The sequence below is a fragment of the Siniperca chuatsi genome, linkage group LG6 (assembly GCF_020085105.1).
Source record: "Siniperca chuatsi isolate FFG_IHB_CAS linkage group LG6, ASM2008510v1, whole genome shotgun sequence".
In the NCBI taxonomy this organism is placed as follows: Eukaryota; Metazoa; Chordata; class Actinopteri; order Centrarchiformes; family Sinipercidae; genus Siniperca; species Siniperca chuatsi.
In genome coordinates, this window is record NC_058047.1 from 3973666 (window position 1) to 3987832 (window position 14167).

General features: G+C 43.7%; 1 protein-coding gene across 1 annotated transcript in view; it reads right to left on the bottom strand.

The window, feature by feature from the left end:
* gmds (GDP-mannose 4,6-dehydratase) overlaps positions 1–14167 on the bottom strand; it is a 173713-nt gene that overhangs the window by 98554 nt on the left and 60992 nt on the right. The window contains exon 7 of the mRNA XM_044201037.1: positions 5398–5525. Within this exon, the coding sequence (XP_044056972.1) occupies positions 5398–5525 (128 nt within the window). The remainder of the gene's footprint in view (positions 1–5397; positions 5526–14167) is intronic.

Below are 14167 nucleotides of genomic sequence, written 5' to 3' on the forward strand. Positions count from 1 at the left end.
CTGCCAAGGCCATGGGTCGAATTTCACCTGCAATTAACTTGCACACACACACACACACATCCATGAACACACAACGGCTGCTGTCGTTTACTCATCCTGCTTGTGTGGGATGCCAAATCAACATGACAGTAGCTTCTGTCACAGTCTCTCTCACACTAAATGATCTACACTCGGTCTAACCCCCTGCGGAGCGCGCGCACACACACACACACACACAAAATCGCAAGAGATGACATTATTGTTGTTAAGGTGAGGGGTCAGAGAGTTGTAGTTGTAGTCAGAAGGTTTTGGTGATGAAACCTAACGCTCCCTCTCCTCTGCCCTATTAGCTCCCATTTTAGCTCTTTACCACTCCAGCTGTGTTTATTAAAACCTCACAGAGAAGGCAAAGGTATTTATCAGCTCCCTGAATCACTGCTGTAAAGATCCAGGAACGCATATAACACACACACACAAAGACACACATAGCTAGATATACCACAGAGTACAAGTACGGTATAGCAAGGGGGCAGCGCCCTCTACGACACGGCAAAGTACACCAGTGAGCCTAAGTTTCAATGCACACATTTGAATCCTACAGCAGTCAGTAAATGGGCAGCACAGGGATGCCAGTTAGTGGCGAAATCAAATGATGTACCTGTTGTACCTTTACTGACTACCTTTGACAATAATAATGAGATGATCGTTTTGTCTATATGTGATATCTGCTATATGAAGTTGATAAATGATAAGATATTTAGCCTATGTGATGCATTGTTAATTATTACTGTGGCAGTGTTATGTTAAAACTAGAGCTTCTAATCAGTCAATTAATCAATCAGTTCGAACGACAGAAAATTTATCTGCAACAATTTTGAATCAATGAAGCAAAAATGCCAAAATTATCTGGTTCCAGCTTCTCCAATGTGAATATTTGCTGGTTTCCTTTGTCTTCTATGATTATACACTGAATATTTTGGGGCTTTCTGTTCAAGATGTCACCGTGGACTCTGGGAAAAGGAGATAAGCTTTTTTGAGAGCTACTTTTCTGACATTTTACTGAAAGATTGACTTGATTGAAAGATTAATCAAGAAGATAACCAACAGATGAATTGCTAATGAAAATAATATTTAATTATATGGCTGTGTGGCCAACTGAACTGAATTGAACAATAAGCTGTATACATTGGTAATTTAGTTCTGATGAACCTCAAATCTTCTATTTCCTCTTTTGTTTTAACGTACAAAATGTCAAGGCTGTCAAGCTTAAACACACTACCAAAACTAACACATCTTATGTCTGATCTCCACAGCAAAACATTCAGGGTCCATCAACAATCTCAAGTCCTGTCAAAATGTCTTTTAGAAAGATAATGAGGCTCTTTTGCATGCTGAGTCGCTCTGGATAAGCGCCTCAGCAAAAAGTTCAAAATGTAGACGTAAATGTCTTGCTTACTGTACCCAGTTCCCGAGCCTGCCCCCGCTGTCACCTCCAAGGCCAAAAACATGTGATGAATGGCCCTACGCTCTCATCAATCATCTGTGATTGGCCCTGATCTGCGCTGTGATTGGCTAATTAGCCTCATCTGTAACCATTACTGCACAGAGAGGCAGCTGTGGCAAAAAAAAAAAAAAATAATAAGAAAAATAAAGGAGGTGAAAAATGACACCATCAGGGCTGTCCTGTCACCTCGCTGCCTCCACACAATGCCAGGAATCAGACAGCTACTGCCACACAAGGGCAACCACACACACACACACACCTGAAGACTGCAAGGAAACACCTTCCAAAGACCAGAATTTCACAGGTAACTATATTTTGAAAATAAATATGCGAACAAGACAAGAGCAGGGAGGAGGGGTTGTCAGGACTGTGTGTCAGCATGTCAGCCACATCTCATCTGGCAACAGTTTCTGCTTCGCAAAAGCAGCAAGAACAGCAATGCCAGCTCCAGTCAGGGGAAAAATAAGAGCCGATTATTAGATGTCAGAGGGAAATATCTGGTAACTGAGTGGTAACTGCTCGCCAAATGAGAGCCGGACAAGAGGGAGCGACAGTTTAGTGGAACACTGGTCTAGTGACGCAGCTTTTCAGGAGTACAAAACACAAAAAAGTAAAAGGTTAAAGTAAAAGAGGCGGCAGGGACATGAAGAATAAAAAACACAAGGCGGGAGAGGAAACAGACAAAAAGACAGAGACAAAGTGAGGCAGGATGGAGCCCGAGGGGAGAGAAAGGGCCAAAACCACTAGGCCGACTTCTGCTCCTTCTCCCTCCCAGCCAGCCCTCTTCTCTGCACAGGAAATGGCTCTCTGCAGCCAGAAGGGGAGGAGGTGTAGGGGGGCTCCAAACAGCTGTACCCACCATGGGCCAACTCAAGGTGGGGGCACAGGCTGAGAGGAGAGGAAGAAGGGAGGAGGGTAAAGATGGCTGACTCCTACATCTTTATCTGCTCAGATAGAGTCTTTAGTGAGTGATTGCTGTGGGTTTCCTTTTCTCCTTGGCATACTCAGATTCAGAAATTTGTTCTGTATCGCCAAATCCCAGAAAACCGCACTCAAACAAAAGAGCAGCCAAATGTTTCAAATACCATCACAAAACTGAAGAAGTCCAAAGCTTAACCCCTTTGAGGAAAAAGAGATCAGAAGGAGTTCAATTACTTTATCTGTTGATTTTACACTAAAGCGCTCAGCCCCCAGCATCTATTCCATAATACCATAATAATAATAAAGGACTCCATTGAGAGTAGCTGGGCAGCTCCAGGTCTGTCTGCCTGCCTGGGACAGACACCCGATACCGGGCTGAGACGATGCCCAGCCAGCCGCACGCCTTCAGACGTCGTTAGAGCAGACACACAGCACGCCCCTCCTGCCACCCGCAATCCATCCACAGCCAATTACAAGCAATTTCCCTGTCCTGGGTGGGGTGAGGAGAGGGAGAGAGGGAGGGAGGGAGGAAAAGCAGTTGTCAGCCTAAAGCAGACACACATGGTTCTGTTTACAAATTGCCAGTTGTTTGACTTTGCCATGGTAACGGTGCTGACACTGGCTGGATGGATATTTCAAAGTGAGACAGAGAGAGGCAGAGAGGGGGTCATGGTGACAGTCGCTGCCTTTGATAATCTGCAGGGCAGGGTGAACTTTCAGCAGGAGAGATGATTCAGTTATGCATAATGTACAAATGTCCCACAAACATACGTCTGTTTCCCTCCTGCCTTCATCTTCTCCCCCTTCCTTCTCCTCCTCCTCCTCTTCCACATCAGTTCCCCTCTTCGGGGCACTTCGGGCTTCTGTTTGGCTTCCCGAAATCCGCCTTTCCGAAACTGGAGACGCACAGCGAGGAGGTGCCTGATTCACCAGAACTGGAATGTCGGCCGTTCCCACAGGAAACCTGGACCGTCTCAAGCCAGGGTGCCCTGGACAGGCAAGTTCACAGACACAAATCCAGCAACACAGGGTTGCACGTACAACACATAAGTACACAACTGGTCAGTCAGACTAACATAACAGGATGAAGAAATCTGCTGAATGTGACCCAACAACCATAATAGTCTTGTTGTTTCACATAGTAGCTACGTGGGCAGAGCCACAGGTTCTGGAAGTTGTTTTTACATTTGTAAATTTACATTTAAAATTGTTTTTAATGACGACTTCAATATTTCTGTGATCAAATGTTTCTTTTACGAATGCGGCTTGGGAGTCACTTTTATTCCAACTTTATTTTTTTTTATCTTTGACTTTTTAAATCAAGAATGAGATGTATTTATTTTTTTCCCACAGTTTCTAAATACTTGTACTCATAATTCATCAACAGTTTAATGCCAATCAAAATTTAAAATAAAAAAAAAAAAATCAGAAACAAAAGATGTGTTCATATCAAAGGTGAAGCAGATTTTTGTCTCACTTTATTTGCACCAAAGTGACTGCTGAACTGTTTGAGCAGTCAATGTTTATTCTCACAACTTAAAACTCCAATTTTCTTTTATTTTCCTCCAATTTTTTACCTTTATCCTCTTGTTTCTGTACATTCATGAAGCAGAGTCATACAGCAACAGGATAAGCGTAAACTGTTCGCTCAAGTTGTCAGCCCACGTGGGCATGCCTTTACTGGGAATCTGAGTCTATTCGTGCCCACTTGGGTTTTTCCACTGACTTTGTATGCAATTGTGCTGCCTCGAAAATTCCCTTTGTGTTTAGTCCTCTCTGCCTAGAAGCGCAGCACCTTCCTGTCAGCTCACATCTGTTTTAGAAAAATTAACCCGACTTTTAATTCCAAGATTGCATTGAGCCGTTACTCTATATACACACCATCCTTTATTTTGTGAATCCATTTGAATGACAGCGAACCCACCAACTGATTCTTCAGATCTACTGAAACTTTTTGTGCTTCCATTTTACCAATCCCAATTCCAGTCAGACTTCCTACCACAGGAGGCAAAACTTATTCAGTGTATTTATTCAGTATTCAGTACAATCGGATATGACTGATCAAAAGTCTTCCTGTGTCAGGCAGTGACTGATGCTTCACTGACGCTATCAACGCCTCCGCGCCACACCTTAACAGCGTGAACCGCCGCATCACTACCACCCTGCTCTGACGCAGTGACTCCATGGTGTGATCTGCAGTTAAACTGAGGTTACCCACTGTAACCTCCTCACCCCCACTCCCATCTCAAAGAGCACCCCCCGCCACCTCCGCCACCCTCACCTCCTAATAATAACACGGTCCGCAGTGAGAGGTCTGCTGTCAGACATGGCAACCCATCGAGTCTTTCATCTCAACAGCCCCACACACACACACACACACACACACACACACGTGTTCCAACCTTAACCTATCACACACTTTGACACACACACACACACACACACAGGAATGTGCGCTTCCTTACACACACATGCACGGGGGGAAAAACACACATTTAGAAACACTGAGCTCCGTCTGCTCCTGGACGTGGCGACCCCACTGTTCGTTTCATCTCCCCACTCCTTTCTCTGCTTGCTGCTGGCACCATTACGTTAACACAAACACTACATTTCTGTCATCGTCCCCAGGACGCAGCGTTCTCTCAATATCTCTCTTTCTTCTGCGGGCGTTCGGGGAATGGTAATGGGGGCCTGAAGGGATCTGGGACATGGGTGAGTTGTGGGAAACCAGAGTGCAGTCTGTGGCCTCACAGCATGTGGCCCTCTCTCTCTCCTCTCGCTCCCCCTCTCTTTCTCTATCTCTGTTTCTCTTTTGGCAGAGAATCATAGGAGGCTTCATGCAGATCGCATATTGCGGCCTCAAATGATCTGGGAAAACATGCCCTGTTAATGCTATGTGCACATCTGAACCCTGTTCAACTCTGAAGCAGTGCACGCACAGTTTGTGTCTATTTCTCTGGGCTTGTGTGTGGTTATGGTTGTGTGTGCTTTACCTCCACGTAGTCTTTGGCGTGGCCCCAGTCCCTCTTGGAGTCCAGGTTGCCCAGGCTGAAACTCTCCAGTTGGCCAAGGTGAATCTTTGCCACAGAGCGGCTGATCTTACGTGTCACGAAGTTTGAACCTAAAACACATACATTAAAAATGCTTTGTTGGCATCTTCGGAATTACATTACAGTTTACACGGGATGTAACTATTACAGAGGTTTAGCTAGGTCCAACACATACAAACATAGATAGCCAGAAACAGAAAAAAAGAGCAGATAAGTGAAATCGAGGCCTCCTTGTTGAAGATGGAGTTTAGAGATCTCTACAAAACTTCTACATAACACTATCACCACACACACATAGACAGCCTTCCAAACCTCTGCTACTGCTCCAAATCCACTTTAGCCAAAGCAAAAACTCAAGCAAAAAGCCACCCTGAGTCAAATCAATTCGTTTACACCTCACATTACAGCCACTAGATCCTTTTCGATTCCTTCTCTCTTATTTTCCTCTCTAATTCACTGTTTCAGTGTCAAATCTGGGCTAGATGCCAAGACAAATCTCAGATCATCAGTCTGTCAACACCAAAAAAAAGGAACAGGGAAGTTCCACAGAAAAATGACAACCAAACAGGACCACCCTGGCTCTGCTGGTGCAATGTCCAGTCCAGAATCACCACATCGACAGCAGATTCATCTGCCAGATCACCCAGCGGTGCTCCTCATTCTGAGCCGACACACGTGGCGATATTATCTGCGGGAACACAAATGGGCTCCTAATGACTATTTCTGTGCTGCTATGAAGGGTTAGAGAAGTTTTTGGGTGTGTTGGCGGGACACTAAGGGCCGGTGTCATGTTCTCTGTTCCTGCTGTGGGAGGAAAGATGCCGCAGAGAGCCTGCGAATAAATGCACCAGACCTCCAACCCAAACACAGCATTATAATGATGGAAATCAACACTAAATATTAGGGTGTCATGTCTAATAATGCCACCATCTTAGTTGAAACAGCTTATTAGAGCTTGATGGGTTTAGCTCTGGCTAGGCTCTTCTGTCTTATGTTCAAAAGCCAGTATGGCAGATATGTGGGGATATGTGAAAATATAATTTCAAAGGAAAGCTTGAAGCTTGCATCAAAGAGTTGGCTATTTTTAGCCCACACAACATCTCTACTGCACATAAATCTCCCACAACCTTGCGTGAACCTCTTTGAGACCTCTTAAGAGCTCCTACATGCTGTTTTTTAAACTCATCATGTCTGGGATGAATGCTGCCTTTTAGCTCTGCGCCCATTCTGGCCATAATACTGCAGCTCTGTCTCGATACTGTATCACTGTTGCCCTGACATGGAGCAGAGCCTCTATTTAGACACAGGAAAATCCCATGAACCCAATCATGCGAATGCACCAAATTTGTAGTAATTATTTCATAGGAAAGCGACAGCCCTGGGCAGGCTGAGCAAAAACAGACCAGAGAAGGTTAGACACGCTTATTTGAGAAAATACAGCATGTTGTGTGTTGGTAGCAGGTCACATGGCCCCTGTGTCAACGCTGCTTTGTCGCCATGTTGAGCTGGAGTTTAATCAAGTTTAAATGAGGCTCAATGCAGTCTTCAGACTTTCTCTGGATCCCACTACAAGCACTACTTTAAACAAAAATCTATGTCTACAGAGCGTAGATAAATTATCGATGGAAACCCCCTCCTTTACATGACTGTCTCATCTGGCCCCGGGGCCGTTCTCTAACCTGGCAGGTCATCTGTTCTGGCAGGTACCACTGCTCCTGCTAACTGAAGTCAAATGTTAACGAACAATTATTCATCTGCCACTGACACGTCCATGACTGTCAGCTTTGCTCTCCGGCTCATCACTGGGCGTGGGTTATTTACCACGCAGCTACACACCATGTCATATATCTAGTGCTCAAACAATTAAGCAATTAGTCGATGGACAGACACCTAATCGACAACTATTTCAAAGGGGAACTCCACAGATTTTACACATGAACTTCAGTTAACTACTCATGGGGAATATTAGTCAGCCAGAAACAATTGTATAATTCTGTGGCTTTGGGGGAACTTTCTAAAGTCTGAGAAAACAAGCCCTTGTGATGTCACCAAAGTTATCTCAGCTTGAGCTTTTTAAATGAGAGCGTGTGTTACAAAGTGGGGGCATAAAGCTTTAAAGACGTGGGTTTTTTAAGAAGGGCTATAGAGCCATTTATCAAGCAAAAGATTCAAACACTTGAAGGGTTACCCTCTCAAACGTCAGTATTTGCTGCTTTAAACATTGCAACATGAGTAATTGCTTTTTTTGTTCTGTATCTTTGAGCCTACATCGTGTGAACAATTTGAGCACATTTGTGTACACAATCCACTTTCTGCTCTAATCAACTTTTGTTCTATGGGGCCATAATTGTAGCAGAACTATTTACAAAATTAAAATCTATGTACTCATTTGCAGATTTGTCTACACATTTACAAATCTCAATACACTTGCAAATCTGAATACAGATTTGGAGAGTTGTTTTGTTTTGTTTTTTGTTACACATTTACAAATCTGATTACGCACACTTATTTTGAGATAAAATTACATAACTCTCCACTCACATTTGTAACTATTTCTGCTACAACAAAGGTACCATATTGTTCTCTTTTGTTTTCAATGTGTTTCTCAATTTTCTATCATTGTAAATAAAATATTTTGGGGTTTACGATTGTTGGTCTGTCAAGAACACCTTGGACTCTGGAAACTGATGAATTCCCACTAAAGATTAATCAATAATAATAAGCAATAGATTACACAATAAATACATTTTCATTAGTTGCAGCTCTCCATATTGTATGTTACGACCCGGTGAGGCAAGGCAATGTAACAAGAGCCCAGAATGGTAACTACAGTAAATTGAAAGGTAGGGGTTTGATTTGATCCAACATCCAAGGGAAACTCAAGTTTGCAGGTTAAACACAGGTTGTCAAAACTCTGCAGAGCCGAGTTGGCTCTTAGTAATGTGGCAGAGGGATACAGTGTAGCACAGTACACCCAATCAGTAATAAAGTCCATTATTTCCCCCCAAGCACACCTGTAGTCTCCTTGTAAAGCTCACACCTCTGTTTGGAGTGGCTCTGCTCCCTGCCTGCTCTAATTGATGCGGTGTGGACCAGAGCGTGGGCCTAATGGACCGGCCTGCCTGGCTGTGGACAAAGCCTGCTCTGTTACTGGCCCGGGTGTTAATGTGTTTCCTTTACTGGCAGCAGCACCGCAGGACAGCTAGGAGGAGGGAGTGGAGGCAAGCGAGGGGAGCCAGGGGGGCTAACAGGAGGTTTTTAAGCCCAAACAGGGCAGCGGTGGCCGTTTAACCTTGCCCGCGGCCCGGCGGAAAGTCTAATAAAACCACGGGCCGTGAAAACTGAGCAGACAGCAGATCCCATGCCAGAAACGGACACTCAATCTCTTTCTCTCTCTCTCTCTCTCATTCTCACTTAACCGTTTCTTTTCTTTTTTTCCATCATTCCTTTTCATTTTTTGGCCAGAGAAGCGACAGGAAAAACGTAACACACGGGCTTCGTTGGCACAGCTGGGCTGAAGTATGGGGAGAAAAAGGAGGAGGAGGAGGGTGAGGAGAAATGTGCGGAGATGTCTCCCATCCAGAGCCAGGCCATGTGGGCCCAGACAGGATGGGGACGGGAGCTGTCAGCTGGGGGCTCGGGTGTGGGGGAGTCAGGGAGGGGACTGTGGGTTTGAGGGGATTTTGGTTTGACTGGCCTTGGTTACTCAACAGATTCTGTTGTTAGAACCATGCTGCTAAAGAAAGGTGAATTATGAAGTCTGTCTCCAAATTGTGTGACGGCCCAGACCTTACAAACTCAGACCTCAAAGACCTCACCTCTGTCTGACTAACACTCATTTATATTACTGTCTGAGTGTATTTATGTGCATTTACTAACTGAGATTCAGCCTTAGTGTGATTTATTCAAATCACTCTTCTGTAACATTTATTTTGAAGTCATAATGTGTGGTCATGGCTCAGCCAAATGGCACATTAGCTCTAGTAAAACTGAAATTCAAGTCTTGAATTATATCAAACATTTATCGAGTTGATCTTTAATGTTACATTTGCACAGGTAGAACATCCACTTCCTTCCTAAGCCAAGACTCCTCTTCCAACTTTAGTCCTGGCATATGTTTTTCATCCCCAAGTAAATCTGTTCCAAGATGATTTGCAAGATGTTACTAAGTTCTTCCTTTTCTTAACAAAAATGTGGAATGACTTGGAAACCCAGACTGTTTTAATGAGCCACATTCCAAAAATAGGACAGCAGATTGCCTACTTCATTTAACACAGAGCCTCATTTAACATATTTTCCAGATATTTGACAGTTGAGTCATTTCTGTCCCGAGCTTGTCTGAACTGGCCACGTTCTGAAGCTGGTAAAGAAAAAATAGCCAAGACTTAATTTTGATTGCCACAGTTGTCATTGCCATAGAAACCCTTAGGTTACCTCAACACAGGGTTTACACACCTGTTTTGGAATTCAACCAGAACTGCAAATCCCATAATCCCACTCTGTCTTTGAGCAATGGCCTAGGGGAGTGAAAGGCTTTGTTGTAAATTTGAAAAAGTGAAAAATGCAACCCTTAACTTCTAACTCCACTCCCACACGTTTCAGGATTTAGGTTGACCCTGTAGCCCTGTTTACATCAAAATGAATGCGTACTCTCATACCCAATCTCAAACCCATCTTCTTTATCTGTACTGAGTTATGAACAAAATACCTGACTTGCAGGAATACTGAGTGATTCTGCAGGAGGAATCTTCCCCAGGTCGGGGGTTGGCCAGATTCCACCCTGGCCAAAGCCCTGTCAGAGTCTCCCATCACAGTTATTGCACAATTCGCATTCTGACTGATCTCTGGAGCCTCGATGAAGGGAGAATATTTGCGTTACATCCAAGAGAGGTCATGCGCTCAGCTCCGCCAACACAGCGTCTATTCACACCTGACACACTGCTGCCCTCGTTCTGGGCTGACTCAACTGACAGGGAGGGTGCAGAGAGAAAGAAATGTGATGTGAGGAGGGTTGGAATGGGGCTGGAGGGTTGCGAAGACAAAGACAAAGACCAAAGTCACTTTTTTTAATTGGGTGTGATGCAACAAAATGGATGGATGGCACAGGGTGTGCAAAGGTGTGGTGAGAGAAAGGGAGGGTGTGAGAAAGAGAGGGGAGTAGAAGATATATGTTTTTCTTGAGCTCTAACGCTGACAGTACCACCTCCACATTGCAGAACCGAGAGCAAATGAGACAAAGTGTTTCACCCTAGTATTGAAAACAAAGATGTAATTGTGTCTGGCATTCCATATTTCGACTAAATCTAAATCAAATGACGAAAGCAAAATTTTGAGGTTCGATTGTCCTCCTGAAGGGCTTTGACAGTACCTGGCAAAGGTTGAGAAAGGCGACGGGGTGCCCTCCACTCGCGGTGCAATTAGCGCCTCTCAAACCAAGCGCTCTGTCAACAAGATTCTTGGTTACCATGGTGATCTGGGACAACAAACACAGATTTGAGGACGGCAATGGGGATGAGTGAAGGTAGAAACCTCAACAAGCACGTGACGTCTGAAGCCAAGGTAGGCTGAGGCGGAGGGAAGCACCGTTGTGGCCACGTGACACAAGGTGGTGGAAGGTGTGGAGGGAGGAGAGGACTCTCTCATCAGCTCTGTTTTGAGGCATCAGACTACGCTCTTCACCTGGCCACAGTTCAGCTGAAGTTGAGACTGCTCTCACTCAGCCTTTTCTCATCAACACCCAGTAAAATGAAAGATCGAAAAACAAAATGTGCCCGCTCCATGCCGAGTTCCGTCTTCCGAGATACTGCCAAATCCCCTTGACGCCCCCTGACCGAGTCATTCCTATATGAAGATTTCCTTTGAAAATAACTTTTCCAATAAATGGAAAACATATCCTCTTACAAATCTATCATGCGATCTAACCTTTTGGGCTCAACATCAACAAAAGCAGAAAGATGAAGCCAAGGCATGTAGAGACTCACCGGCTGTATGTGTGAGTATTTGAGGGGGCAGCATTGACTTTGGCAGTGCTATTCTAACTTCCCCAATGCTAACTGGTCTTCTCTCCTAACATAACAGTATATTATTCTATACTGCCAAGCGTGAACCACAGAGCTCTCAGGGTGGAGAGATGGATGGGACTTCCCCAAATAAACCAGGGGATTAGCCTACAACTGGAGCTGGTCAGTAGTAGCAACAGTGGATACACACACAAAACATATTAATGCACTGATTTACTGCCGAGTGTTAGATCAACACACAGCTAATAACTATAAATTAAACTTGGGTTTTGTCTTTTATTGTCAAACTTAGATTTTTGGGAGGGACTGTATTTTTGTTGAATATTTTGACCAAATAAATATATGAACTGGTTATTTGCACAGGTTTCATTGCTGATCACTCTTGCCAAGAGACTGTGGAGTACTGCACTGTCTCATAAGTCACAGCAATATGGAGTCTATTTAGCACCCCTCCTAATGCTAATCCCCCTCTTCAGAGTCAGTGTGAAGGCTGTTTGTTATGGCTAACAACTAAGCTAACCAGAAAGGAGCTAGCCACGGAGTGAACCGGCTGGCAGATGCAGGCTTCTGTTTGCTTTGCTTCACGCTGGATTTCCACAGAGATATTTTTCATTCCCGATTGTCCAATTCCAACCTTTCGCTGCAGAACAATGGAGATCAGCTGCTTATTGGTTGAGCGGTCAGGTGTTGTATGAGAACTGTAAGAGAAACCAGAAGCACTTTACTGCTGGGATTAAGTCATCCTGGGCGAAGTAAGAGACAGAGCTCCTTGTTGAATCCTACAGAGGGACAGTAAGTCTGAGGGAAACTAGTGTTAAGCTTCACTCTTCCCTCTCCAGTCATTCCCAGCAGCCACCAGACCATCCTATATGACACACCACAACACGCCACACTGCGATGACTGGCCACTGGTAGATCATTTTAGCAGACGCCATTAGAGCAAGACTCAGTGAGTTTGTTATTAAAGGGAAAAACTCCCTCATAAAAGGCAAACATCTATTTGTTTCTCAAACGCAGGCACACACAGCCGCTGGCACCCTGGGACAATGACATCACAGCTTTTCCTGTGTGTGGGAGGGGTTGGACTGAGAGTGGTGATGTCAGAGCCACTGAAATTGACATCATGGACTTCCTCCCTCATTAGTGACTAATTATCCAGAGGTACAAGTGGCATGTAAAGGACAGGAGGGGCAGCACACAGGTAATGAATAACCCTTTATATCTCTGCCAAAGTGCATGAACACAAGTAGGGATAGTGTTCAAACATACTGAGCAGAGATGTACAGGGTGTGGTTGAGAACAGAGGAGTGATGAAAATTCCTCTGGCACTGATGAGCTGCAATATGTTTCACTAGCTTCTTTGGTGATGTCAGTGTTTTGGTGTTTTAGTGAGCAATTTCCCGAAATCACTTAGTCAGTAGTGCCATTAGGGTGAATTTACTGATTTTTATTTTATATATTTTAGTGATTTTTGGTGCAGTTTTTACTGTTGAGAAGGTTTAAGTTTGGAGCAAGTTTTATCCTTACCTTGGTAGCCATTGTCATTGTCTTTCCTTGTCATGCTTCCTTGTCAACTGCTGAGTTCTTAAATTTATTTACTAACTGTGATTCAGTTGAATTTTTTCCCAAAAAGATCTACATTGTGTCCCAATGCCTATATACTATACATTAACATTATAAAGTACAGTATATAATATGTACAATAATGTTTCGTATTTTGAAGGTTTATATAAAAGAAATTGATATTGATCCATCCGTGTCTATTTCATTGACTGTATATAAAGATGGACGACATGACATCTTCCAAAAAGTGAAGACAAAACTTCTCGATCGCCCCCTGGTGGCTGGCTACAGTATAGGTCATTAACCCCGCCCCCTCCATGTTAGCGGATGGGACATGGGCCAAACTAAAAAAATCGAAGTGCACGTCAAATACATCTTTCACAAAGATGGTTTCTGTCATTTTAGGTAGTTCTTATCACGCTGGTGTATGTTCAAGTGGTAATTTTTCTGATAAGTTTGGTTTTAATTAGTTATTTGATGCTATTAAAAGGGGGTTACACATCATGATTGACAGCGAACTCCGCTCGCAATTGAGTTGGCCGGGTGTATGGACAGGACCTCAGTACTGCGGCTCAAACCCCGATCGCTACTGCGTAGACTCTGGCTCCAAATGACGTCACCATTGCAAGATGGCAGCTCCCGTATCCGGGATACTTCGGCTTCATTTTTGTACAGTGGGAGGAAGTGGAGACGCATCGTTCATCTTTATGTACAGTCTGTGGTCTATTTACTAAAATACAGAGATGTTATATTTTGTACTAACAAAAAATGATTCAAGGTGTGATGAAAATTGTCATTAACATTAACACACTTCAATCACGACTGAGAGGACACGATCAACAATTTTAAATTCAAGAAAATAATAAATACGGCAACAAGGAAAACTTTTGCTCATGTTATAGTTTTTTGAGCTGTCACTGGAGTCACCACATTCCACAATTTCAGTTTCTTGTTGAACAATCGAACAATGCAGCATACAGTATAACTTAAAACATTCCAGTTAAAAAATAATGATATTTTAGTACGCATGTTGGCAGTTTTAATATGTTTGGTTGGTATGAAGGTAAAACATACTCACTAGGTTGAATTAGTATACAGCATGCAACAGCCCTATTTAACATCTGAAGTTA